We start from the raw sequence: 27587 nt of genomic DNA, 5'->3' as shown, positions 1-27587 counted from the left end.
TGCAGTTTAATTCAATGGGCGCAACGATTGATGGTGACTATGCGCCAGAAACTTTCCCAAGATTGCATACTAGTCTTAGAACTGTGAGTCCTGCACTTCTTTCTGCTGCTTCTGCTCTTGGCACATCAAATGGTGAATCAGCAGTAGTAGATAATGTTATTAAGATGCTGTATAGAGCTGATGTCCAACCGTTATTGGCACATCAAATTGTAAAGAAGCATATTCTGCCATCTATCTATAGTGAGAATTATGGAGAAGGATACAGAGACTTAATGACAGAGTATGTTTCCTTCTTGATGTTCCACTTGCAATCGAGTTGCCCCAACTGTCAATTAGAAAAGGAACAAATTATCAGTGAAGTGCGTGGTAGTGCTTTTTGCCAGTGTGACTCTTGCGTATGTCAATGTCCAGAACTCCACAACAACAGCCTATATTTTGCATTTCTTCCTCTTAGAAAGTATGGGTTGAAGTATAAATTTCAGGGTGATTTTGTGTAGCCTTCATCTAGGGACGAAGCTAATGGCGATAATGCTTGGAACCAGTGGTTGTTGTTGGAGTTTCCTGGCTTGTTTGTTAGTACTGAGAGGTCATTTTGTAATATGCCGTGTTTTAGGGATAACCCAGCAAAGGGTGTTGCAGTTTATATGAGCTTTGTTCCCCTTGTAGTGGAGGGTCATGGTTTCTTTTCTTGTCTTCCTCAGATGATTCTTTCTAGATTACGCATGTCAAACTGTTTGATAGTAGAAGGTGCAGGAATTGAATGGGTTGCTCCGTCAAAAGTTTTGCGCAATTGGACGGAAGAGTCTCGTAAGCTCTTGCCTGATAGCTTGCTTCGCTATCACCTTGGTGTTGGATTCTTGCATAAAGATATAGTTCTACCAGATTTATTAGCTCGGTCTCTTGGAGTTGAGGAGTATGGACTGAATGTTCTATTTCAGGTTATAACTTCTCTATGCTCTTCAGAAGATGGTATAAAGTCAATGGGTTTGGGATGGTTATCTTCATGGTTAAACAACGTTTATACATTCTTGACAAACGGGCAAGACTTAGCAGGTTTTGGGACAGAATTGGATCTCATGGACCTTAAGAAAATTCCATTTATTCCCCTTTCAGACGGTAAGTATGGATCACTAGATGAAGGCCCAATTTGGTTGCATTTTGATTCCACGGGTGCTGCGATTGATGGTGACTATGCACCAAAAACTTTCCTAAGATTGCATGCTTGTCTTAGAACTGTGAGTTCTGCACTTCTTTCTGCTGCTGCTGCTCTTGGCACATCATGCTGTGGATCATCAGTAGTAGAGAATGTTTCTATGATGCTGTACAGAGTTGGTGTCCATCAGTTATCCGCACATCAAATAGTAAAGATACATATTCTACCTTATTTTTACAGAGACAAAAATGTACAAGGACATAAAGAAATAATGACTGAGTATCTTGCTTTCTTGGTGTTCCATTTTCAGTTTAATTGCTATGACTGCCAATCAGAAAAAGAGCAGATTATCAGGGAACTGCGTGACAATGTCTTTATTTTGACTAATCATGGGTGCAGGCGCCCAATAGAGGTTCCCATCCATTTCAGCAAAGAATATGGAAATCCCATAGATATGAGTCGATTAATTCAAGGATTAGATCTTACATGGCATGAAATTGATGATATGTACTTAAAGCATCCAATCAATAGAATGTTAGCTGGAGGTGTATTAAAGTGGCGAAAGTTTTTCCATGAAATGGGGATCAGTGATTTTGTACAGGTTGTCCAAGTTGAGAAAAGTATGTCTGATGTATGCCCTCTTCCCATGAATGTGACATGGGATAAAGATTTGATCCCCATAGGATCAATTGCAAAAGATTGGGTGTCTGAAGAATTTGTCAATATGCTGTTACAACTGTCTTCTACTCGTGACAAGGAAAAATGCAAGTACCTCTTGGAGGTACTTGATAGATTGTGGGATGATTATTTCAGTGATAAGGCTACTGGCTTCTATTTCACTTCTGATGGAGAAAGGAAAATTTTTGATTCCTCATTCCGCAGAATCCTCTGTGATGTTCGGTGGATAGCGTCAACTCTCGATAATGAGCTCCACTCTTCAAGGGAGTTATTCCATGATTGCGAGGCTGTGCACTCAATTTTTGGTGATAATGCTCCTTATACTGTTCCCAAGGTTAGTGATCTTGACTGAATTTGAGGTAGAGATCTTGAGTCCCAAATAGAATGTCTTAAATCAGTCTCGTTAATTGTATATTTAGTAATCATCACACTTTTGAGGTTTTTGTTGGTCTAAGACTCTACGTAAAGAAAATAACTAAGAAGAAATTTAAAAAGTTAAACTTCAGCCTTATTTAACAGCTATTGGGATGATTGACAAGACAGTCTAGAGTTTTATCGAAGTTTCTTAACCTGGTAATTTGTCTTGTCAGTGAAACATTTCTACGAGTAGCTTTGACCTGCTAATTTTTCATGTAAATGATTGTTTGTATGAGTGTGCTAATAACAGCTTAGCCATACTAAAAATATGATGTGGTTGATTATTCACATATACTGGTACAATGAACTAACTCTTCTAATTTGTGCATTATTATTGCTGTGGTAGAGAATTAACTTAGTGGACAGCTTAAACATGATCTATTTTATGTCATCCAAGCCTTGGTTCAATGGCATGAGTAGAACAATGTGGGATGAGTGGTAGGCACATGTCAAGAGCTTGAATCTTTCAGGTGAACCAATCTGGTATTTAAGTGAAGGTTTGGGTAGGCCTATTATCCATTGGGTTCTGAAGCTAGGAAACAGCGGATTTCTAGGTTATCACAGAAGAAAAGAAAAATGATCTAGTTTTATTTTATTTATTTTGTTCTAGTTTAGTTTTACTATCACAACCTTTTTCGTAGTTTTGGTTAGAAAACTGTATGTCTGAAAAGCCAGCTTGAGTTAATTTGACTTCCAGGACAAGTTAGATTTTCGTTTGAGATTTTTCTATTATGCTCAATTATTGTTCTGTTCACATCTGTGCATGCTTGTTTTGTTTATGTTCCATTGATATGTGAGAGTACCTTAAAGATATTACTTTAGCTTCTTCCTGGTATAGGGTAGTACCAAATCATATTTTTGCTTGTGTTTTTAGCTTGAATTTGGTTGGACTTCTTCCCTTATCGCTGCTCTTAGTTAGAGCTAATGCTTTTTGTTTTTTGGTGAGACAGGTGAGAAGTGAAAGGTTGTTAACAGCTCTTGGTTTGAAAACCCAAGTTGCAGCCGATGACACGCTAGCAATTCTTAAAGTTTGGAGAGCCAAAGCACCCTTCAGAGCTAGGTATTTGATCTTCCTTCAGCTGAAAGCGACGTAAAACCAGCAAGATGGTTTATGCTCTCTTTTACTGAAAAATATTGTTTTTTTTTTCAGCAATTTCTTTTCCTGTGGATTTAAATAAGAAATACAACAACAGCAACAAATCCAGTGTATTCCCACATAGTGGGGTCTGGGGAGGGTAAGATGTACGCAGTCCATACCACTACCTCTACCTCTGAAGAAGTAGCAAGGGATTTAAATAAGAAATAGTTAACTAAAATATGAATACTGTATGCTGCATGAATTGGTTGCATATATCACATACTAAGGTTGTTGGTAGTGGTCTGCTATTTGATTAATTGATGGTCATTTCTCTTTCTTTTTCTTTTCTTTGTTAAGTGATGATCATAGTGTATAACAACTACCTTCATTTAGGACGTTGAAGCCTTGTCAAACTTCGTAAAAATGGTCCTTTGAGTCCTGTTTATATTGTTTTCCACAACATTGTCCGATATCAGTTAGTCCTACTGAAATCCTAAAAGAATGGACTCTCAGTTTTTCTAGATAATCTGAAAGAATGGCTACAGAATTTTTAGTGCTATGTGGGAGGCTGACATTGGGCTCAGAATGTTATTCTTTTGAAACATGTGTGTTCCTATTTCCCTTAAATGTAATGCATGTCTTGGAATGGTAACTTTTCTCTGTTTACAAGAATAGAAGGAAAGCTAGAAACAAATAATTTGTCTAGTGATTGCCTCTTTCAATGTTTAATTATGACTTGTATGATACAATGATCAAGCACTGTCAAGCCATAACATGTTCCCTTTCAACAATTTAGGGTCCTGAAGTCTAAAGGTTTAAGCATGTCCTTCATCGTGAGATCTTCTTTCCTCATTATTTTGAACTAGCACACTCATTCATTAAATACTTTTTTCAGTGTGTCACAAATGTCCAGATTTTACACATTCGTGTGGAATAGGATGAATACTTCAGAGAGAAAAGTGGTTGAAGAATTACATGATGGACCTTCTGTGTTTGTCCCTTCTGAGTTTGGTGTTTCACTTGAAGATGTTGTCCCTGGTGTTCTGTTGTCACTTAAAGAAGTCTTTTGGTGTGATTCAACTGGTTCTGCGGACCAAGTGAAGATGGTCTCTACAAAATTTGTCCAACACACAGTCCAACAACATCCTGTTGCCAGAATATTATGTAACTTGTACCCAGGCCTTCATGACATTTTTGTTAATAGATGTGGAGTGGATGAGTTCCCTCATTTCCATGGATATGTTCAAATATTGCTGCATTTATCTGCAGTTGCTTTACCTTCACAAGTAGCTAAGAAAGTAAGCCATTTTTTTAATAAACTTAATTTGTCATAGTGGTAAATGAATGACTGCTAACAATGCCAGGTTTTTATTAGTTTCTGAGGTTAAAAATGATTTCACATTTGCTTTTCAGGTTTTCCGTATATTTCTCAAGTGGGCTGATGAGCTAAAATCTGGCTCTTTGAGATGTGAAGATGTTGATTTCTTGCAAAAGTGTCTTGAGGAAAAGCAGCATCTGATTCTTCCCACTACAGAAAATAAATGGGTATCTCTCAACCAATCCTTTGGGCTCATCTGTTGGTGTGACGATGATAAGTTAAGAACGGAATTTGAACATTTTGATAATATTAACTTTCTCTACTTTGGGGAACTCAATGACGAGGAAAAGGAGATTCTCCGAACCAAAGTTTCTATCTTCATGCGCAGATTAAATATTCCTTCTCGTTCTGAGGTAAGCTAAGTTTCACCCTCCTCTCTTTTCGTTCTTGTCCACATGCATATCAAATAAAGACTAGATATTTCTTAGATAGATGATATATAGACCCACTGGTCTTTCCTACATCAATGAATCACTCTACTCCATTTTTTATTATACATGGTTTACCATTTTCTGTCATTCTTCGCAATCAACTTGAACTTTACTATCTATTTGGCCAAATAGAAGTTTTTTTTACTATGACCATCCCAAATAATTTAAAGCACTTTTTTATTGTTGGTATGTCATTGCTTTTGTATTTTATGTAATTGTTTTTACTATGACTTTTAATTGCTTCAAACAATGAGTCACAAATAATCCTAACTAAAAGCAGACAGCTCTTTGAATCTCAACTTTGAAAAGTTGGATTACTATCAAAATTATTGTATATTGGATGTTGAGATTAGTTACGTTAATCATTAATTGATTCTTATAGTTGTAACTTTATACCTGTTTAGAATTTTTTAAATTTTTTCTATAATTGTAGACTTTACTTCCAAGAAGTGCATGTTCGCTTTTCGTTTCGGCTTCAAGCCCCAAGGACCTCAATTTTTCGTGCTTTCCACATTTAAAAAGTTGTTCAAAACTTAGTTGATCGATGTCCAAAACAAAGCGGAAGATTCAATAATTTAATTCTTCTATATGGAATCATGTAATGCTTTGGGTGGATGAAGTAGTTACGAAAGTTGCTATCACTCTATGTTGGCCTTGTTATTGTTAATGAAATACTTTACCTGATAAAAGTCTTTCAACACAACTTAGTTCTTGATATCAACTTCTGAAATCCAACTATACTTTTTTCTGGTTCAAATGTGTATCATGTACTAACGCTATTCTAATTATATGGTTTTCTTTCCACTATGGAACATGGATATAGGAACTCATTCACTTCCTTTGTTCCATATTGATTGTCCTATTTACTATTTTGGTTTTGTTCCAAATTGTGTCCACTTCCATAATACGGAAGTTTTCCCATACTATTCAATACTTTCTTACTATTTTATTATTAAAAAGGTACCATGAGGCCCATTTTTTTCTCAACGTTAACCTCTCATTTGCAGGTTGTGACCCGTGAAATCATATATGATGGTCCAACAGACACTTGCTTTATAGCGTCAATGGTTAACTGGGCTCGGCCTGGACACCATGGTCAAAAGGAAAATTAATTTGCTTTCAAGAAAAACAATTCTTCATTAAATAGGGAAAAAGTAAAGAGATAGCTCTTTTTCCAGCTCCAGGGAATGTTTGTCTTGACTTGTGGAAATCTAACTTGATTATGAGTGCATATACAACACTTACTTTTGGTATATGCTATTTGTATGTGGTCTTTGTCTATTTAGTTGTCAGTAAAATCTTATTTTTGGTATATGCTCCAGGGAAACGTCCTGTATGTCACTCAAGAATCAGATTTTCATTCGATATTCATGGAGATTTCTCGTTTATTCTGTTCTAGAGATCGTCACTTGCACATGGCAAACTTTCTTCATATGATCACGACAATGGCAAAGTCAGGTTCCTCTGAGGAGCAAATTGAGTTTTTCATTCTGAATAGCCAGAAAATGCCCAAGCTTCCTGTAGGTGAATCTGTTTGGTCACTTGCGAACATTCCATTGTCAACTGATAGTGTGACGTGGTTGATGACTATTTGTGCTTCTAGAACAATTGGTGAGACAAACACACTGAATTTCAAGAAGAAACCGGGAGGCAGCTCAAATTGTGTTCCTGGGGAAACTGATCATGCTGTCCATGATTCTCGTGCTATTGTTATGAAGACACAGGCAGCCAGTAGCATCCAACCAAGGAAGGAAGAGACTGTCGAAGAAGTGATAGAAGAAACACCTGCTCAGGCTCCAACTCAGATCACTTGTGTTCACAATGATTCAGTAGCCCCTGTGGACTGCAAAACTAATCACCATTTACACAGACTCTCAGGCAAGTGCTGACAAGACACTGGCAGCCGGAGGCATCCTTTCAAGAAAGGAGGAGAGGATTGAAGAAGTTATAGCAGAAACATCTGTTCTGGCTCCAACTGAGATCACTTGTCGTCTCAATCATCCAGCACCCAGTGCAGACTGGAAAACTGATCATGGTTTCCGTGGTTCTTGTGGAAGCGTTATGAAGATGCAGGCAGCCAGTTACATCCAACCAAGGAGGGAGGAAATTGTTGAAGTTGTAGAAGAAACTTCTGCTCTGGTTCCAACTCAGGTCACTTGTGTCCGCAATGATCCAGTACCCACTAATGGGAAAACTGATCATGGTTTCTATGGTTCTAATGCAAGTGTTATGAAAACAGAGACACCTAGTCGCAATAATCCAGCATGCGCTGCATCTTTACTAGGCTCACGAGACACTGATCATAAATGCAATGTGCTTGTACCTTCTACTGTCAACGCTGTGCATAGTTCTCCTTATAATGCGACTGCACAACAACACCTGAATTATAGCTCATTTGATATGAAAGAAACAGGTCAGCCTTCCGTAGGCATGGGTTATCCTTAACAGACGTTAACGGATAGATTCTCCGATCATGTACATAATATGCTGATGCCTTTTACTGTGAATGCAGCAGTTAATAATGTGCCAGCGCTACAAAACCTGAGCTATAACTCATTTGATGCACGAGAAAGGGTTCAGTTGTCTTTTGGCACGGTTGATCCTCAACAGGCATTGTCAACTGGCAGACTCGGAGAATCTGCTGCATATAATTACTTCGTGGGGATATTTGGCGAGCATTTCGTGAAATGGGTCAACGAAACTAATGACACGGGGCTTCCCTATGAGTATATCGAAGTAAAGGCAACTAGATCAGTGACAAAGGATTGGTTCCATATTACCTTGAGGGAATGGCAGTTTGCACTTGAGAAAGGTGAACTTTTTAGCATTGCACATGTTGTATTATCACCTCATAATGCAGTAAAAGTGACTCTTTACAGGAACCCAGCCAGACTTTGTTGTCTTGGTAAACTACAGCTAGCTCTTATAGTACCATAGTGACATGTATGGCTAATTCATCTTTCAGATTTAGATAATAGAATATGATAAAGAAATTTTTGACTGCCTTCATTTTGTGTAAAACAGAAGTCAGCTCTTTGGTTTAAAAGTGTTCCCAGTTAAAACAAAAGTCAGTTGCCACTATATCAATACACCATCTATCATGAAAAGTTGAAATTTTAACGCCATTTTGAATAATGCAACAGGCTTCTCTCTTGTAGAAATGCAGGTAAAATTGCATACAATAGACTCTTTTGATTCGACCCTTTCCCGATTCCCAGGCATATCAGAAGCTTATACTGACCTGTGTTGTATAAAAAATTGAGCTAAATATAAATCACACAAACCACCATGATGCATGTTCAAGTAGCAGCAAAACATGTAAGCAAATTTTCAAGAGAAACAGTAGAAAACTGATAATCAGAAAAAGAATCAACTAGTTATGTCATCTTCTGTGGGAGTATAAAAATATGGTACACTGGGAAACAACTAATTGTACAGTCAAAAATTAACCACTATTCGGTCAAGTCAAAACTATTCCAGACTTTCATTTACATTACATTCTGCAAAATGGGAAAAGAGAAACAAAAAATTGCAACTGTTTGCTTTGTGCTGCTTCCCCGAGCCATTTCCTGCACAAGTTTGGTATTACAGGTTCGGCTCAAAAGAGAAGTAACTTCTGCTACTGAGTTTTTGGCTTCTGGATCTTCACATATGGGAAAAATCCGAACAAGTGCTTGATTTTGGGATTCCATTCACGTTGCTGAGCACGGCAATACATCAAGAACGTATTTGCAAAGTACGAGTTGAAGCCCATTAAGACGTGCCACACTGCATGGCCTTGAGGGTTAACGTACCAGCCCTGAATTTGCTTGCAGAATAATCTATCACATAGCCAGCAAGCAGCTCCGATCGATAAAGTCGCCACATATAACTTAGCTAGACGCTTTGCCAACTTGTCTTCTGTATGAATGTAATACTTATACGCACGAGGAGCGCAAAGAAGGCACAATAGTGCATAGTGTACTTTGAAACCAATGCCAAAGCGAAGCTGTGAATGCACAATGGCAAATAGCGCTCCATAAAGGAACAAAAAGGTGGGCATCGTACTTCGATAATGCCAATCTGGTGAATAAAGGATATAAATATACAGAAGCATCTCCCAGACCATTGGTGTCTCATCACCTTGCTGCTGCCTGTGAATTTAATACATGGATCATAGTACAAAACAATAACGGGACACATAAAACACAAAGGCAGACAGTATTTTCATCACTGCTGTCTCCTAGAACGCATAGAGAATCCAAATTTGAAAGTCAGGAAAGTACTCTCAACAAAAAAGCAAGAGGCACACTGAAGGTGGCTTTATCTTGTTATTACAAATATTTTCCACCTCGGAACAGAACATATAAATAACAAGCGCCACTTTCACAGAACCAATACGGACAGTTTCTTTACAAGTCAAATCTTCCCCTCCCAACTTAGTACATCAAAATCAAAAGTTGGGAGGGGATCTGTATATGAGGCTGACCAAGATTTTGTTTAAGAATAGTATATAGTACTACATCATTGCTATGGCATAATGCATACAGACGTAGTCTTTCCTTAACATAAATCAGTTAGTCTATCACTATTTCTTTCATGAACATTATTACTTAATGAACTAGAAACTCCTTGACAGGATCAACCATGCATCCCTGTGCTCCTCTTTCCACTCTTTTATAAAAGCAGAATTAGTTTTGGCACTAATATAGTTTTCAAGAATGAGTAGCCAGGAGATTTGGAATAGATGGGACCATGCTACCAATAAAGTAACAAAATATGCAATTTGTGTTCATCTGCAAGGAAATGCCAATCAATTTTTCGAAGGAAAGCTCATGGAAAACATATTACACGATGTTGGAACTATTCACTCACTCAAAACTTCACAAGCCATTATTTTAGATACCCAACATACAGGAAATTTTTTTTAAAAAATCCAAATCTTCTATCTTTATTCTCTTAACAGGTTCAGTCTAAAAAAAACATGACCATACAAATCCTACAAGGAGGGGGGTGGGATTGGGGGTAGCTTCGATTCAGCAAGAGTTTATTAGCTGCTATGTTGCTCAGACTCTTCAAAAATATCAAGCATGTGTATCAAATCCTTCAAAAGTAATGCATTTCTGGAGGATCGGACACAGTGAGGCAAAATTTTTGAAGAGTCCAAGCAACATAGAATGGCTGTCAGGCCATGATACAAGTTCTCAGTTGCATAAGGTAGTGATAATTTGCAATCACATTAGCATGCATCATATAGTATCTTCAGTTCAGCATCTTCCTGTTCAAATATACCTCTACAGAGATGTACACAATATGGACATCTCCTCGTACTTTAGCAAACGAAGGATGACAAAAAAACATGTGCATACATACATGTCTATTATCCAACTAGTAAGCTTTACAGAGAATCTAACAGAAAAGAATGGAAGGAGTGCTTACATCTGCCGCAAAGTGGCATGATATGTCATGCTTCCTAAGGCAAGTATTATGTTTGATATATGTAGGATGCTGAACCTTTTCTCAAACCGTTGTCTGAGGGCGTTCACAAGACCAATTAGAGCCAAGAGTATGCATGGGATATTTGAAATGGTGTTGAAGAATTCTGCAATATAGGATGACTGCACATAATTTGGCTCACACCACTCTTTAGATGTCACTGGGCCCCAAAAGAATATGCCATCCGCCATTCTGCAATCTTACTTAGAAAAAGTCAGCTTGTAGGCACATAAAGTATTTGAAGCAAGTATGTTATAATTGAGCACTTTGACATGTCTCAATAGTTAACATTTAATTAACGAGAGAAATTTTCTAAATATATCCTTAGAAGGATTATAATCAGATGTGAATGAACCCAATTGCAACATTAATGTTTTGACTATAACCTTCAATACAATTACCATACACACAAACAATGATCGTAGATGAACCACAATGATAGACACAACATGAAACTGAAAAAGAAGAAGGGACAGGGACCAAAGAACTCTCAAGACAGTATTGAGTCACAATATACATATGACACTACGACACAGAATCTCTGTGTAAAGGATATGCTAGTGCTCATGGCAGTTTGGTGACATTTCATTATCTCAAAATTTGGATCCAGATATAAGTACCACCGAACGCGTTAATTCAGATTTCATTTCCAATAGCTTTTTGTTTTTATTCCTAGCGGTTTTATATTCTTTCTTATCTCATGTTAACTTTAGGCGACTTTGGCATTCAAAATTCTAAAATCAAATATTATTCAGAAAATTGGCTAAATTGACCATCAAAGTCTTAGATCCCTAAACTGGGTCAAATGGAGTAAATATGAAGTTATGATTACATTATTTCTTCTTATGAATTGATCAATCATCTCCTCTTTTTTCAATGCACATATCTTAAGGCAAGAATATCTCACTGAAAACTGGAGCGTAGTTGCTCCCATAGACGATCGGACGAGATTACTTGTAGTGAGAAGAGCAAATATATCACTAAACTAATATACCTAATGAGGCTGACATTGCTTGAATTTTTTTCTCAAGAAACAGTTTCATTAACTTTTTAAGTAAACATCACCCAATTTAAGTTTCAGCACAAGGAAATAGGAAGTCTACCCATCCATCTCTATGCACCATAAGTCTGTACAAACCATTGAGAATAATGTACAATAAGCGACTAACTCAATTACAAAAAAATTTCATAGTGATCTATCCCCACTATATCAATAAGGATAGGTATTCTTTCAGTTCTTCTCTAACTGAGTGAATAGATGAAAAGTTCAGTAGGTGCTTATAGTTTAATTGATTGAACGTGCAACAGACACCTAAAAACTAATTTAATCAATTATGATAGGAAAAAAGAAACTCAAACCAAAAGCATGACACTTAACTCCAATTTGAGAAACTACTTCAACACATGTTCCTAGACCAACCCTTCCCAAAAAAACTACGAACAAAGCCTTGCCGCAAATCATTATCAATGAAGTTATTCCATTTTAGTGCAAACTTTAAACATTTTTTCAGAGCAACCACCCAATCACTAACCCAAACAGTTTCCATTCAAGAAAATTTATTCCTCCTCTTTCATGAACTAATGTGTGAAACCTCAATTAGCGTAAAGTTGAACATCAACATTACCGTGAGCTATTACAAGCATTCCCTTACAGGCCTACACAGTATACAAAGCAGTACTGTCTGAGAAACCATCTTTCAGCTACAATCTCAAAACTTTTTTTTTCTTGTTTCTTCTTTTCATTTAGACTACGGTGGTGCTTAGCCCAACTTGCACCCACCTCGACTAATCCACTAATCGACTGAGCATCCTCCTACAGCACACAACCAACGGCGCATCAGATAACATCTATACTCTCCAACATACACCCCTAATACAGTCAATGACCTAAATATAAAATCAATTAAATTTCCACTAACCCAGAAATAAACTATTAATCCATACAATCGTTAACAAAATCCAACTTCAAAGATCCATTTTTTACCCCCATTAAACCACATCCTACACTGTTTAATCAAACTACAACATCACCCTTGACACTACTCAAAAAGAGGCAATCTGATGCACTAAGCTCCCGCTATGCACAAGGTCCGAGAATGGTCCAAATCACAAAGGTCCTACATTTCTGCAAAAGTCTGTTCCCACAACTTGAACCCATGACCTCCTAGTCACATAATAACAAATTTACCAAATACGCCAAACATCACCCTAAACACAATCCTAAAAAAGCCAGTACGATGCACTAGGCTCCTGTTGTGCACGAAACTAAATCACAAGGGTCAAGAGTCTGTTCCCACAACTCGAACCCATGACCTCCTAGCACATAACAACAAATTTACAAATTACACCAAACATCACCCTTGACACCTAAGTTGCTCGGACTCTCCAAATATGTTGCCGCACCTGTGTTGGATCCTCCGAAAATGCACTACTTGAAGGATCCAACACGCCCCTCATGACATTTTCGAAGAGTCCGAGCAACTTAACTTGACACTATTCAATAAAAGGCAGTCCGATGCACTAAGCTCCCGCTATGCACAAGGTCCAAGAAAGATCCAAACCACAAGGGTCCTACATTTCTGCAAGAGTCTATTCCCACAACTCGAACCCATCACCTCCTAGTCACATAACAACAACTTTACCAATTACCCCCAATGCTCCCCTTTCACCCCTTACACTATATTCCCATAACAAAAATACCCACAAATTTTAACCAACATTAGATCCCAAAAAAGTATCATTTTTTCCAAAAAAAAACACCCCTCTTCCCCCTTTTTCCCCCATTTTCCCCCAAATACACACACACACATAGCAACAAATACATGTAAATATAGTTGTACTACAATACGCAATCATTTTCCCCCCAAAAAAACACATTTTTCCTCCATTTTCCCCAAATACACACATATAGCAACAAATACATGTAAATATATTTATACATAATACGCAATATTCTATTTATAATAAAGAAAAATACAAACAAACCTTTCAACGTCAGATCCAAATTCCAAATCCTACAAATCTTCAACAAATTTGCTTCTTCCAATTCCAACAATACAGTGTATATTATGTGTGTGTACATACATACATATACATATACATATATATAAACACACACAGTATATCTCTCTCGATCTCGATTTCAATTTCTTTTTTGCTTTTTTTCTTCTTTGCTAGGGTTACGGGAAAATGAAAATGAAAAAAAAAGCATATAGAAAAAAAAATAATAGATACAGTAATTAATTAATAAGATTTTTTTTTTTTTATGGAGTATAATTTAAAAAAGAAAAAGGGAGATTCCTTAATCTAAGGGGAATTTGAAGCTTTTCGGAGGGGAATCTTTTGTTGATCCGTCTGTTTATTTTAACTTGTTAGTGTTTCACTTTTTGGAGGTTAATTTTCGCTTTTTCGAGGTTAATTTGTATGAAATTTAATTGATATTTTAAAGTAATTAATTCAGTATTTTGAAATGAGAGAATATTTAATTTTCATGTTGAATTATATGCGAAAAGGCTAAGACACACTTAAATTTTAGAAGGGTTACCACTGAACTAATTAAAATCATATTTTTGACTATCTTAATACCTACATGGCACAACACACTGAAAGGTCTACATAGGCACAACACACTGAAGGATCTACAGGTACACGTATGTGCTACGTAGGTACTAAGGTTGTCAAAAATAAGGTTTTAATTAAATCAGGGGTCTTCGGGTGTATGTCAGTTTTTTTCGTATATAGTTCAAGGAGAAAATAGAGTCTTTTCTCTTTTGAAATTAAAATTTAGATGATCGAAAACTGTATGAAAAATATTGTAAATTATTATTTTTCTCATATTAATTTTTAATCACAGTTGGCTCTAAATCATTAAAATAATAAATTATTAAATTAGTTGACACACCATGTGAGGTAATAAGTGTTACGAGAAGAATCTTAAGACATGTCAAGGAGATTTATTTGAAAAAATAGTAGTAACTCATAACAAATTAAGCAGCGGTTTGACCATAAAAATTAATTATTTTTTTTTGAAGTTAGAGTTGAAGTTGAAGATGAAATTAGAGTTGAAGTTATGTTTAACCGTGTCTTTTTTTAAAAAAATTTTAGACTATTGAAAAATCCTTTTTAAATATGATTTTATGCCCTCAACTTTTAAAAATTATCAAAATCACCCAACTACTAATTTACCTACTAACATACAACCAAATGTTGAGAAAATAATTTATATGTTTTCAATTGATAAAATAATTAATAACAAACTAATTATTATGATTGCTATTCTTCTAAAATTTGAATAAAAATATCACAAGCACGAGCTAAATAGGTTTATCTAACCATAATCGATTAAATAGAGAAAAATATATTTTAATAAATATGATTGATAGATATAAATATATTTTATATATTCTTAAATTTGTTGATGAAAATTCTTAATTATTTTCACTTGAATTAATTATTTTATTGAATTTGGTCTTTTTAAAAAAATTACGAAATTTTGTTAATAGGAAAGGTTTGTGTAAAAATTTAAAGATTGGAGTTATATGTAATAATAAAGGAAGTTGAAATTAGAAGTGGAAAAAAGGGAAAACAACAAAAAGTTGTTTTCCATTTTCGGAATTTTATTCCGGAATTGTTTTTCAAAGTTTCATGGCCAAACACCATAATTTCTAACTCCGGAAAAATTTTCCGAAAGAAAGGGAAAAATATCCATGGCTAAACGGGCCCTTAATATTGCAACACTAAATTGTGAAAATCAAATGACAAATATTTGATTGGCTTTATTTTATCCTTCTAAAAAATTTGAACAAAACAATGGATTTTATGTTAAAGGGATGACAAAATTGATCTTGGAGTCATGCTAGCTCCGCCCCAATAACACTCATATTATAACAACATTGATTTTGACATTCGCAGGCAGTGGCGGAGTCAGGATTTTCGTTAAGAGGGTTCAAAAGTATACATGCGAACTAATCGAAGGTGGTTCAACCTCTACAGTATTTATATAAAAAATAATTTTTAACTATGTGTAAATAGTAAAATTTTTCACCGAAGGGGAACCCCTCGACCAAGTGTAGCTCCGTCCCTGTTCGCAGGCTGCATAATCGTTTCATTTGGATTCAGTAAGGCTCCAACGCTTTAACGCCATGCTAAATAGAGGCAAAATTGACCTTCACGAGCATACATAGCTTCAACTGAATCCAGTATTTTCGACACAAAACATAGATATGTAGTGTAAGCCTATTGTCGAATTACACATGGCCAAGTGTAGCTCCGTCCCTGTTCGCAGGCTGCATAATCGTTTCATTTGGATTCAATAAGGCTCCAACGCTTTAACGCCATGCTAATTAGAGGCAAAATTGCGTAGCTTCAAATCCAGTATTTTCGACACAAAGCATAGATATGTAGTGTAAGCCTTTTGTCGAATTACAATGAGTTCAGCTCAAGGAACTTTAAAGGTTGAACGCATCAAATTTAAATCAAGAATCCGTCTCTGGTCAGCTAACATAACATAATATATAATATGAAGACATTATTACATTCCTTACACTTTGCCAAAAATATAACCTCCACAATGGAAGAGCAAAAAAAGAACTCTTGTATATAGTATGTTCCTTCTGTAAAGGAATATAGTATAAGTAACCATTTTTATGTGGCTAATCTAGACACTTTCCTCAATGCATTGGCAAACACTTCGACGGTTTCATTCCCGCTGGTGTAAGTGATCGATGGGCTGTCTGGTGGAACGATGTCTTCTCTTAGGTAGCTCCCTGATGTTCTTAGCAGATTTTCTGAACCTTCCTCGACAGCACCTTTCACGATCAGTGTTTTGTGAGTTCCGGCTATAAGTTCCTCATAATCCGTGTCTCCAGTTTCACCGAGGATGACACACATGTTTGCCACGTTCAATTTCCAACGTACAAAAAGATACCTACAAAAATGACAGAGAGTACCTAGTGAGATTGATACTTCTTGTTAAACATCAACTCAAGAAAGCGATAGGTGAATGGGGATAGTCAGTCCCGGAGAAGTTATTTCCCCTTAGACGACTAATATGACCACTAGCCTTCAAGCCCGTTCCTGAGACAGGACTAAAGCATGCCACGAGCAAAGAAGTACTCGGAGATGCTGATACTCCAACAAATCTTCCTATATGTAATGACGGATTCTTAAGCTAAAGACCGTTACATCCAATTCCACAATGACCATTTTTTTCTTGTAGAATGAATTTCTTGTGTATAAAGGCCATTTTGAAGATAAGATAAGGTTTAGGCTCACCAACACAGTTTACATGCCTTAAAGTATCAGAATTTCTTGTTCGTATAACTACAATAACACAGATACTTTTACTTTTTTGGGCGTCTATAGACTATACACTATAGTGTTTCTACTCATGGATTAATGTCCTATTATAGCTACCATCTTCTTAACTTATACCCTTTGTTAGTGATGAAGACTAAGATCCAGAAAAAGTTGCAGGTCTTTGCAAAAAATTCCATCAAACGAGCTGCTTTTCAAGCGAACTCAGTTATCTTGCGGAAAGTGAAAACAAAAGCCTAAATGAATAAGCAACTAAAGCCCTGAGATTGTTTTTCTCTTAGCAAGTGAAGTTCATCCCGTTTACAATGCTTTGACATCCTAACATTTGCAATATGTGCATGTTAAACTGAAACAGAGCTCGCCTACATGCTGAAAAGGTGCAGTTAACACCTTTAGTACAAGATCAACTTGCTATGATATCAAATGAGATGGGCAAGCAACAGATTAGCAAACTTTAGCCTTTAATATCAAGTTGGATGCAATCAATAAAAGATGAAAGTTTTTAATGGTTTATAAGTCTTCAAAGAAACTAATCGTGAACAACGTATGATTGCCATTCGCATACATGAGAAACATTGTGAAACAAATCGATGAGGTTAGTGATCCAGACCAAGGACATTACAACAGTATGTGATATAATTTCCAGGTTGACGATTAGCCCATCAACCTGGAAGACAGTACCTGAGTGCCTGTGACCGAGATGCAAGCAGAGGAACAACTTGCATTCTTGTTGAATTCCTGCAGTACATCAAATGGCAGCGAAGACCCCTCATCCTAAGCTTCTGTCTCATATCATCGACCTTCTTTGCCTGACGAAAGATTAAACATACGTATGTTACTTAGAATACATTAAGCTATTAGATATAATGGTTGAATTTCTTGTTCAGGAAAAAAAGATATATCCACCTTACTCCGATCCTTGATCAAGAAAGAAATGCAATGGGAATTGCTTGATTTCACATCTTCCTCAATAGCATTAGTTGCAGATTTTTCCTCTTTACCTTCTTGTGTATTCATTAATTTCCAAATCGTTTTCCTTAAACCATCGCCACCCCACCGATACTCAATATGTGATGAATAATCAGGGTCCGGAGAAAGCTTGCCTTGTTCTTCAGTGCAAGTTCCTGGATAGTACACTTCACTCCCACTGCTACAGATTAAAGCATCAAAATCATTTACTTTGATGTTCCCGGATTTTAGAAATGCTGTCAGTTCGGACATTGACATTGCTGTTGAGATGGCAAATCCTGATACTCTTGCAATCTGTGGATCTGACTTAATGGACTTAAGAATCTCTTGGATTATCTGAATCATTTTCTTTTGAGGAGCTCCATCTGTGTCATAGCAATCTAGAGCAATTACAACTAATTTACGTCGCCTCCTTAACATGGGATATTTGCTAGGAACATTGTCCTTTTTGTCTCCCTCAGGCTCCTGTTTACCTGTCTCCGGTTTCTTCATTTTGCTTAAAACCCGATTAACCTGGTCTTGTACGGCATCAGCAGTTGCTGATGCATCAAATGATTCATTTAATGATGTCTTTTCTCCATCAACAGATAGTCGCAAGGACATATCTTGCACGTCTTTGAGTGAATCATTCAGGGACGACTCTTCTGCAGCCAGTTCATCTGATGGATTGTCAGTTTTCCATTGCGGGTGTCTCATTCGACATGCAGCAACTCTAGTTAAGTATGTTCGACAATGTTCAGGCCATGAGAAGAGGTGTATGTTCTTCCAACCATTCTTCCTACACTCGGACCACAGGTTCTTTTCTGATACTAATTTAAGTAGTGCATCAGCAATTGCTTGCTGATCATGTGGATCCACAAGCAATCCATTGTGGAGTGCCTAATAAGGAGAAGTTTCCACAATTGTCATCAATAGATTATTTCATGCTTATATAGCAATAATAGAATTAATGTATAAAATGAAAATTATGCTGATCCTTCGAATAAATCCTTTTATTTTTATGTTCCTTTCCATTGGTACCTTATCGACAACTTTGGGATAGAGTAATATGATAAGATATCATGCTCAAATTGTTATTAATGCAACAGCAAACCATAGTAGAAATTGAATTAGTGATGAACGAGAGGAGTGAGGGTAACTAAAGCATGGAACACAGGTTCTTTTACCCGATGAATATCAACTGGACCACCGTTCTTAGTAGCCACCATAGGAAGTCCATGTGCAGCAGCCTAAAGAATTGTACAGATACATATAATCAAATTTAGGAATTAACAATAACAGAAACTTGAAGGAAAGTGCCGGAAATGGATTAAGTTCAGAACAAACCTCAATTAGAGTAAGTCCAAAGGGTTCAACTAAAGCTGGATTTATGAAGACGCCCTGTGAAGTTTCTATACCATGAGAACCATCATCATGAGGAAAATATTACGCAAATTGCAAGGACAAAAAGACTTAAAAAAACCTTTGTTTTGCCAGCGAGACGGTATATCTCTGGAACGTCGCTTTGCTTATGATGTTTTGGGAACGCAACTTGGCCATAAAGGTCATACTTATCAATCAACTTCAGCACAGTTGTAAGAACACTAGCATTTCCCGCGGACATCTCATCTATGTCATCTCTATTTCCCATTATAAGTGTCTGCATCAAATATTTTACCATTGTATTAGTATTGGACGTACAATATGATTCATTCTCAGCAAGTTTAGCACTTGTGTCAGACAAATTTACCAGATTCGCAAGCTCCCTTAGCGGGCGACATTCTCCAAAGGCCTTCACAAGAGTAGTTATATTCTTTTTCGGGTCTGGTCTGGACAATGCCAGAATCATTGGCTTGTGTGGATTTGTTAGAAAACGCATAACCTGCAAAAACACACGTACTTGAGCCGAATCATTATTTGCACGTGAGCACAGCGACATTTTTATTAAAGTTTGCTACCCACCTCAGACCATATAGTGGGGACTGATTTAGGAGATTGTCCATCAGCATTAGTGAGCGCTGCAAGATCGCTATCAAAATCTGTTGTTTCCTCCTGAACCACAACACTACTGAAGTCCATTCCGGGAGGAATAACCTACAAGTTTGTGTAAAAGACTCTCAGAAACCCCAACTACAAATTTAAATATGGCAATAATTTCTAATTGAAAAAGGGGAAGCCCGGTGCACTAAAGCTCCCGCTGTGGGCAGGGTCATGGGAAGGGCTGAACCACAAGGCTTATTGTACGCAGCCTTACCTTGCATTTCTGCAAGAGGCGATTTCCACGACTTGACCCCGTGACCTTCAGGTCACATGGCAGCAACTTTACCAGTTACTCCAAGGCTCCCCTTCTGTGATAGTTTCTAATAACAGCATACAAATAATTTTTCCTCGACTGTCCCAGACTTCATGCAGCTGTGTTAGTCAATATCCTTGTTATAAAGTAACCTACCATAACCCCAATCACAGCCAGAGAAAGAACTACAACTGTAGGAGGCAGGCATATGAAAATCTGTTGATGGAGGCATTTGTGACCATCTTAGGAACATATGAAATTACGAATTTCAGAGAGTACACTCCTTAAGTTACCACTGATTCAGTCCCTAGTTTTGAAGTCACCAGGCACCAGCCTATTAGATACTTCTTGTCAGAGAGAATAATGAACATCACCGACATCTATCAGTTTAAAAGGGCATGCTTATTTGATGTTTTCTACACAAGCTTTTGGACTGCATTGATGGGACAATTAGAAATATGAATTTCTTGGGAACAGTAGTATAAGAACTTAATGCCGTGAAGTTATATCGCAAGATCTCAAACGTCACATTACTTTCCCCACATGACCACAAATGCATATGAACTGTGGATCTGACATATCTTTCATCAAATCTTGACAACCATGATTACCGGCATCTTGACTATGGAAGTACGGAATTAGATTTTTCATTTTACCAATTAAAGAAAAACTGTGAAAAAGACATTATATATGTGCATGCATGAATTGTGTGTCTACATATATAGTTCATGAAACGGCATTCTTACCGCCATCCTTGGCATGTAACGACCATGGCAATTGACTCCTCGTCTTGCACGAGCTCTTAAAACTTTCTCAAGTTTAACATCGAATCCATCATATAGTCCCCATTGTTCATCAATCTCCTGTTTGGTACTTGTGATAACGAGTTCTGCAGCATCCAGCGAGAGCTCCTCGCCTTCAATCCTCCTCATGATCCTGTATGTTGAATTAATATCCTCTTTTGATTGTCTCGCTTGCTTGATAAGCTGTTCTAGCTTGTTTCTACCAAGTGAATGTCCTGTTAGGACCATCGGAACATTTAAAGCGCCTGAAAGGAGAGCAGCACTATCCCCTGCATCTGCATAATGACCGTGGATTACATGTGGCCAAACAGGTTGGCCTCCACCTATTTGTTCACCCAAAGCCTTTGACATATTAATGATGTGAGCAAGAGCGCCATCTACAAACTCCTGAATATAAGGCCACAACAATTCTTTCCGGAGGTACTTATCACGAGGACCAAAGGGTATCCTTATGATATAAGCTCCGCTGCTTTCTCCATGATCAGTGTCATCACCATCTTCAGGACCTGTGTTTAACATCTCTGCAGGCTCACCGTAGCTCCAATCCACTTCAGGTGACGCAATTTGGCGAGTGAACAGATCAACTCTATATACACCGGGCATCTTAGCAAGTGCTTTAGCAAGCTCCACAACATACTTAATCTGAAAATTGGATAGACTCGGATAAGGATCTTAGTGATAAGAAGGCAATTTGAAAAGAAGTTATTCCCATACCAACGAAGATTATCAAGTTTACCTGACCGCCTGTATCAGAATCACGGCCAAGCTCCATATTCTCACCTCGGACCAGTCCGTGCAAGCTGGTCAAGAAGATTGATAAATTAAAACTTGTACCCCATTCAGTTACTAGCATAGTCAAACAATTGCAGCTTAAAAGGAAGTCCATATTGAAAATACCATCACTTAGACAAAATCTGATAAGCTAGCAGTACAAACTTAACCACAGAAACAGTAGAAATACAACCTGAATCGGGACTAGGTACAAATTACAAAACCACAAATATTAAGTTACGATATGGCGATCCAAATCTGATTCCAATTCTGTTAGAATAATAAAAAGTGGCGATTTGCACTTGCAAATCAAGATTGATTAAAGTTTTGACCTGACATTAGCTTAATTTAGAAGAGAACGGAATCTGCGTTTTTCATCTTCACATGATGGAATGACAGACCCCTAAGAAACAAGATTTTAGCAACACAGAGAACCAGATGTATAACACAGAATGGTAATAAGTATTTCAAAACTACTCTAGTTTGCATCAAAACATGCGTACCTAACTAGGATGATATAAAGCTTCTTTTCCTTGTTATTGTCCGACCACACTTCCAAATTGGAAAAGTTCCTCTGAAACCTTTTCCTCGGGCTGTCAAGTGTTGGTGTCTCCCCTAAAACATCACCCTTTTCCCCTTCAGACAAGTCCTCTGACATGTCCTCTGTAACGTCTTTGCGTCCTTGTTCTCGTTCCATTCTTCTGTTTGTTAACCTCTGGAGGTCTTCCCATTCCAACTATGAAAAGAGTGGAGTGTTTCAGAAGAATAATTCTCTTTGATAAGTATGAAGATTCGAAAAAAAAGCTTCTTTATATCTTAAATAAAGATGAGGTCGAATATCTTGCAACATAATGACATAGTTACTGAATACGAAAATGGAAAATATATGTTAAGTTGCAACAATAAGTGGAAAATCATGCCACTATGCCAGTACATTGGTGAAACAATAAAATGAAAGAATTACGAGAAGATTCAAAATCTGTAAATAATTCATCGTCCACGATCTTCAATAAATGATTCAATGTGTTGTGGTTAAAAAGAAAGCTTCATCGCTACAATGAAACATTGAGTTCTGACCATTATGGTTTCTCTAATCAACAATGAAAGACGAGTACATTTTCTGTAGAACCGATTCCTATGTCTGGCCAAAACATTGAATGTTTTACTGAGAGGACTAGAATTTAAACAGCTAACGACCAATCAGAATGAGTTGTTTTAAACAAAATTTCTATACTCCTCTAGATTACTTGTTTCTAGAGAAACGAATAAATAAGAGAACACAATTCTAAGGATGGGGAAAATCAAAAAAATCATCGTGAAGCAAGAGGAAGGTTAACAAGCAAATTTGTTACGAAGTATGATGAAAGTGGAGAGGAGTCTAAAATCACAATAAAAAGTAAACTTAGAGAAAAGTGCAGAACTTCCTCAGCATACAACATTTAATCCAACAGTGACTAACTTTCAGCAACTGCTCGATTGAAGGTTTAGATTTGGCACAAGCTAAACCTAGAAATGATCAAATCCTCTTTCCTGAAATAATAATTGACCGTAGAATTTTCATCCACACATGTATCTCCCATAATGGAATCAAGATTTTCACCGAGGGGATATAGTAAAAAGGAATTGTCCTTATATATCTCGGGTGAAGGTGGTTCGGATATATCTCGACAAGTCAAAAAGAGCAATTTTATCAAATTTCCTCTATGTTAAGTACACTAATAATTGAAAGCTTATTCCCAAATAAGCAAAATATACTGAAATAACAATCAAAGCTACAGTATACAGTGATATACACAAACATGTAGGTAGAGAAAAACACTGAGTATTCTTTCCCATCTGCCTAAAAAGCTTTGATGGATCGGTAGAGTTACTCGGTATTTGTTCTAGTGGGAGTTAGCTGCTACCTGGTGAATAGTCGAGGCGTGCGAGAGCTGTTGGCCCGAACACCACCATTAAAAAACACATGAAAATTAAATGCACAAAGGAATGTACAAATATCATACTAGAGAAAATCCTGAAAACACAAAGCACAACATACAAAGACAAAAACCTTACCAATGCCCCCAGTAGCGGACCTAGGATTTAGGGATCGTGGGTGCTCGAAAGGTTCGAACACATATATTGACGCTCAAAGCTTTAAGATTCCGCCGGCAAACTAAAGCACCCAACCATCTTCTTGGTTCATTGGGTGCTTTTCTAAACCTTATACTAAATTTTATACCTTTTTATATAATTACTTGGTTCATTGGGTGCTTTTCTAAACCTTATACTAAATTTTATACCTTTTTATATAATTATACCTAACCTGCGTCGAGTTTAACGAGTGCCGGAGCACCAAAAAATAGGTTATAGGTCCGCCCCTGAATGCCCCTTTATTCCACAACCCCAAACAAGTTACAAGCACACAAATAAAACATAGAGCACAATCAAAAATCAAAACCATTTTGACATTCAACCAATTCAAGAAATGAGCAGAGCTGTAAAACACAAGGGAAAATAACAAAGAAACCCCTGACAAAACTTGTGTTGCTCGAACTCTTCAAAAATATCGGCGGGTGCCTATTGGATACTCCAAAAATGATGTATTTTTGAAGAATCTAACATGGGTGCGGCAATATTTGTAGAGAGTCCAAACAACATAGGACGAAACCATTTCCACATATTCATCCAAATTTCCAAAATGATATAAACACGCTACTCCCTCCGTCCCAGTTTATGTGAAGGTTCCAAGTACAAGGAAAAAATAATTAATTTTGACTTTGAATTCGGCTATAGATTTTTCAAATATTTTAAAATAATATTAGCATACTTAAAATTGAGAAATTTATAATTAAAAAACTGTTTGACCCCTTGAATAGGAAAAAAAAAATGGGACCAAGAGAGTATTTCACAACATCTTTTGCATGGAAAAAAATAATTAAAACTTAGAACACTCAAGGTTCAATTTCCAGCGAAGATAAAAATACTAGATAATTTCTTTACATATGTCCTAGCTTTGGTCGACAAAATTACCATATCGGTGAGAAACAACAACTGCCTTTAAAATTAATCGAGGTGAGCATAAAATGATTCAGATAAAAAGAAAAACAGCTCAATGCATTAAAGTTCCCACTATACGTGTGGTACAGGGAACAACCAAACCACAAGTTCTATTGTCCGGAACCTTATCCGAAAGTAAGATGACTCAGATACCACGATTATTAAAAGAAATCATTAAAGCATCGAGCCCTAAGGTTCAGACAAGAGGAATTCTTAGATGGAAAACATCCTTCACCCTTCACCTTCAATCTCGATGTCGTAGGTTCGACTCACAAAGGAAGCAAGGGGTAAAAAAAAAAAAAGAAGGTTCAATTTCCATCGAGAACAAAACATTAGGTGATTTCTGCGCATCTCTCCAAGCTGGATACAAATACCCGTGGGAAATAGCGCATAAAATTAATCAAGATACACACAAGCTAATTCAAACATGATGGTTATAAAAAAGAAATCATTAAAACAGAGAGCTAAAACAGAAAAAACAGATATGCAAACAAACAAAAAAAGAAAATAACTAAGGTTCAATTCCTAACGGAAACAAAAACATTAGGTGATTTCTTCTCATCTGTCCTAGATGGAAACCAATGCCGATAGGAGATAGCTCATCAAATTAATCGAGATGCACACAAGTTGACTCGAACACCGCGATTATGAAATCAAAATCATCAAAACAGAGAGCTAAAACAGAAAAAGCAGATATACAAATAAACAAAAAAGGAGAAGAACTAAGGTTCAATTCACAATGAAAACAAAAACACTATCTGATTTCTTCTCATCTGCCCTAGATAGACTCTAATACCGATAGGAGATAGCCCATCAAATTAATCGAAATACACACAACCTGACTCGTACACCGCGATTATAAAAAAAATCATTAAAACAGAGTTCGAAAACAGAAAAAACAGATATACAAACAAAAAGAAAAGAAAAGAACTAAGGTTCAATTCCCAACGAAAACAAAAACACTAGCTGATTTCTTCTCATCTGTCCTAGATAGACACTAATACCAATAGCTGATTTCTTCTCATCTGTCCTAATCTGTCCTAGATAGGCACTAATACCGATAGGAGATAGCTCATCAAATTAATTGAGATGCACACAAGTTGACTCGAACACCGCGATTATGAAATCAAAATCCTTAAAACAGAGAGCTAATACAGAAAAAACAGATATACAAACAAAGAGAAAAGAAAAGAACTAAGGTTTGATTCCCAACGGAAACAAAAACACTAGCCGATTTCTTCTCATCTGTCCTAGATAGACACTAATACCGATATGAGATAGCTCACCAAATTAATCGAGACGCACACAACCTGACTCATACACCGCGATTATGAAAACAAAGTCCTTAAAAGCAGATATACAAACAAAAAACTAAGGTTCAATTCCCAACGAAAAAAAAATAGATAGGTGATTTCTTCTCATTTGTCCTAGATAGACACTAATACCGATAGGAGAAAGCTCATCAAATTAATCAAGATGCCAACAAGCTGACTCGTACGCCACGATTATATACTCGGAATCATCAAAACACAGAATGACAACAGAAAAACAGACATACAAACCAAAAAAAAAAAAGGAAAAGAACTAAGGTTCAATTCCCAACGGAAACAAAAACATTAGTTATAGCTCATCAAATTAATAGAGATGCACACAAGCTGACTCATACGTCACGATTATATACTCAGAATCATCAAAACACAGAATGGCAACAGAAAAATAGATATACAAAAACAAAAAATGAAAAAGAACTATGGTTCAATTCCCAACGTAAACAAAAACACTAGCAATAGCTCTCATCAAATTAATTGAGATGCACACAAGCTGACTCGTACACAACGATTACAAAAACAAATAAAACCATTAAAACAAAGAATGTAAACAGAAAATAAACCTGTTTCTTCTTTCGAGCAAGATGCCAAATACGCCAACACATATTCTCCAATCTTGAACTCCTCTCCCTTGTGTTCCTTGTTGCTACAACTTTTATCCATGTCCTATGTAAATCAGTTTCATCAACCCCTGTTACAACTTCCTCAACAAAATACTTTGTTGGATTAAAATTTGTCCTTTCACCCAAATTCAAATGTTGTCCTGATGATGATGAAGATGCTGCTGCTGCTGTTGGTGTTTTATCATCAATGGCTGATGCTCCACTGCTTAAAATAGCTTCTAAATACCCATTAATCCACTCATTTCCAGCCATTTTTGCTCACAAAAAATGAAAACTAAGCAAATGGGGTTCACTAAAATGTCAAAAAGATTGAATCTTTGTAATAAAGATTGATTTTTTTCCAAAAAAAAAATTATGATTCTTGAATTTTATTCATATACCAGCCATTTTTCTCCTCAAAAAACACCAAAAAAATGGAATATAACCAAATGGGGTTCACTAAAATATCAAAAAGATTGAATTTTTTTCCTAAAGAAAAAAAATTCTTGAATTTTTTTAATTTATTTTTTTGGTTTTTTTGGGCTACAAAATTGTGGTGAGATATGAAAGAGAGGCTGGCTGATTTTGTATATTATGGGAAGGAGAAGAGGGAAAAGGGAGAGAGCCACGTGGCAGTTTGAAGGTGGGACCCAGGGAGTGACACGTGGAATTTATGAAATATAGGACTTTAGGAAAGACAAAATTAATAAAGGAGGAGAATGAAGGAAGGAAAACAGTGGACACAAATTTTAAGGTTTGTGCGATTCCCAATGCAAAGTGGGCGCCTACTTTGGATGGGATGATGAGAGGGGTTTTAGGAGAATTTAATGGCTATTTTTTAAAATAAAATATAAAAAGTAAAAAATTATTTTTTGATA

General features: G+C 36.6%; 4 protein-coding genes across 7 annotated transcripts; 2 read left to right on the top strand and 2 right to left on the bottom strand.

Annotated features, from left to right (window-relative positions):
* The first annotated feature begins 592 nt into the window (after positions 1–592).
* On the top strand, positions 593–8144 carry LOC124885481 (protein NO VEIN-like). 2 transcript variants are annotated; one of them, XM_047408908.1, is made up of 5 exons: positions 593–2165; positions 3199–3308; positions 4222–4624; positions 4740–5057; positions 6458–8144. In XM_047408908.1, the coding sequence occupies exons 1-5, from the start codon at positions 600–602 to the stop codon at positions 7022–7024; spliced, it is 2964 nt and encodes a 987-aa protein (XP_047264864.1). In that variant the 5' UTR covers positions 593–599; the 3' UTR covers positions 7025–8144. The 2 variants fall into 2 exon arrangements, with proteins under 2 accessions (XP_047264864.1, XP_047264865.1); XM_047408909.1 differs by having other exon boundaries at positions 6143–8144.
* LOC107865621 (protein NO VEIN-LIKE) lies at positions 7027–8216 on the top strand. The gene is made up of 2 exons (XM_016711846.2): positions 7027–7548; positions 7648–8216. The coding sequence occupies exons 1-2, from the start codon at positions 7197–7199 to the stop codon at positions 8070–8072; spliced, it is 777 nt and encodes a 258-aa protein (XP_016567332.2). The 5' UTR covers positions 7027–7196; the 3' UTR covers positions 8073–8216.
* A 273-nt stretch (positions 8217–8489) lies between these two features.
* Positions 8490–14105, bottom strand: LOC107864315 (alkaline ceramidase). 3 transcript variants are annotated; one of them, XM_016710653.2, is made up of 3 exons: positions 13596–14105; positions 10554–10809; positions 8490–9268 (listed from the first exon to the last, which is right to left on the bottom strand). In XM_016710653.2, exons 1-3 carry the CDS (start codon positions 13690–13692, stop codon positions 8755–8757), a joined length of 867 nt encoding a protein of 288 aa, XP_016566139.1. In that variant the 5' UTR covers positions 13693–14105; the 3' UTR covers positions 8490–8754. The 3 variants fall into 3 exon arrangements, with proteins under 3 accessions (XP_016566139.1, XP_016566140.1, XP_047264866.1); XM_016710654.2 differs by having other exon boundaries at positions 10554–10802; positions 13596–13981; XM_047408910.1 differs by lacking the exon at positions 13596–14105 and adding an exon at positions 12236–13232 and having other exon boundaries at positions 10554–10802.
* A 1994-nt stretch (positions 14106–16099) lies between these two features.
* Positions 16100–27272, bottom strand: LOC107864313 (probable sucrose-phosphate synthase 2). Its single transcript, XM_016710652.2, has 12 exons — positions 26671–27272; positions 22244–22476; positions 21706–21769; positions 20913–21611; positions 19836–19967; positions 19624–19755; positions 19357–19533; positions 19221–19274; positions 19061–19123; positions 17832–18773; positions 17607–17734; positions 16100–16536 (listed from the first exon to the last, which is right to left on the bottom strand). The coding sequence occupies exons 1-12, from the start codon at positions 26980–26982 to the stop codon at positions 16254–16256; spliced, it is 3219 nt and encodes a 1072-aa protein (XP_016566138.2). The 5' UTR covers positions 26983–27272; the 3' UTR covers positions 16100–16253.
* Positions 27273–27587: the final 315 nt, after the last annotated feature.

This window comes from Capsicum annuum, chromosome 3 (genome assembly GCF_002878395.1).
Source record: "Capsicum annuum cultivar UCD-10X-F1 chromosome 3, UCD10Xv1.1, whole genome shotgun sequence".
Lineage (NCBI taxonomy): Eukaryota > Viridiplantae > Streptophyta > Magnoliopsida > Solanales > Solanaceae > Capsicum > Capsicum annuum.
Note: the sequence above shows the minus strand (reverse complement) of the source record. Positions and strands in the feature narration are given on the sequence as shown.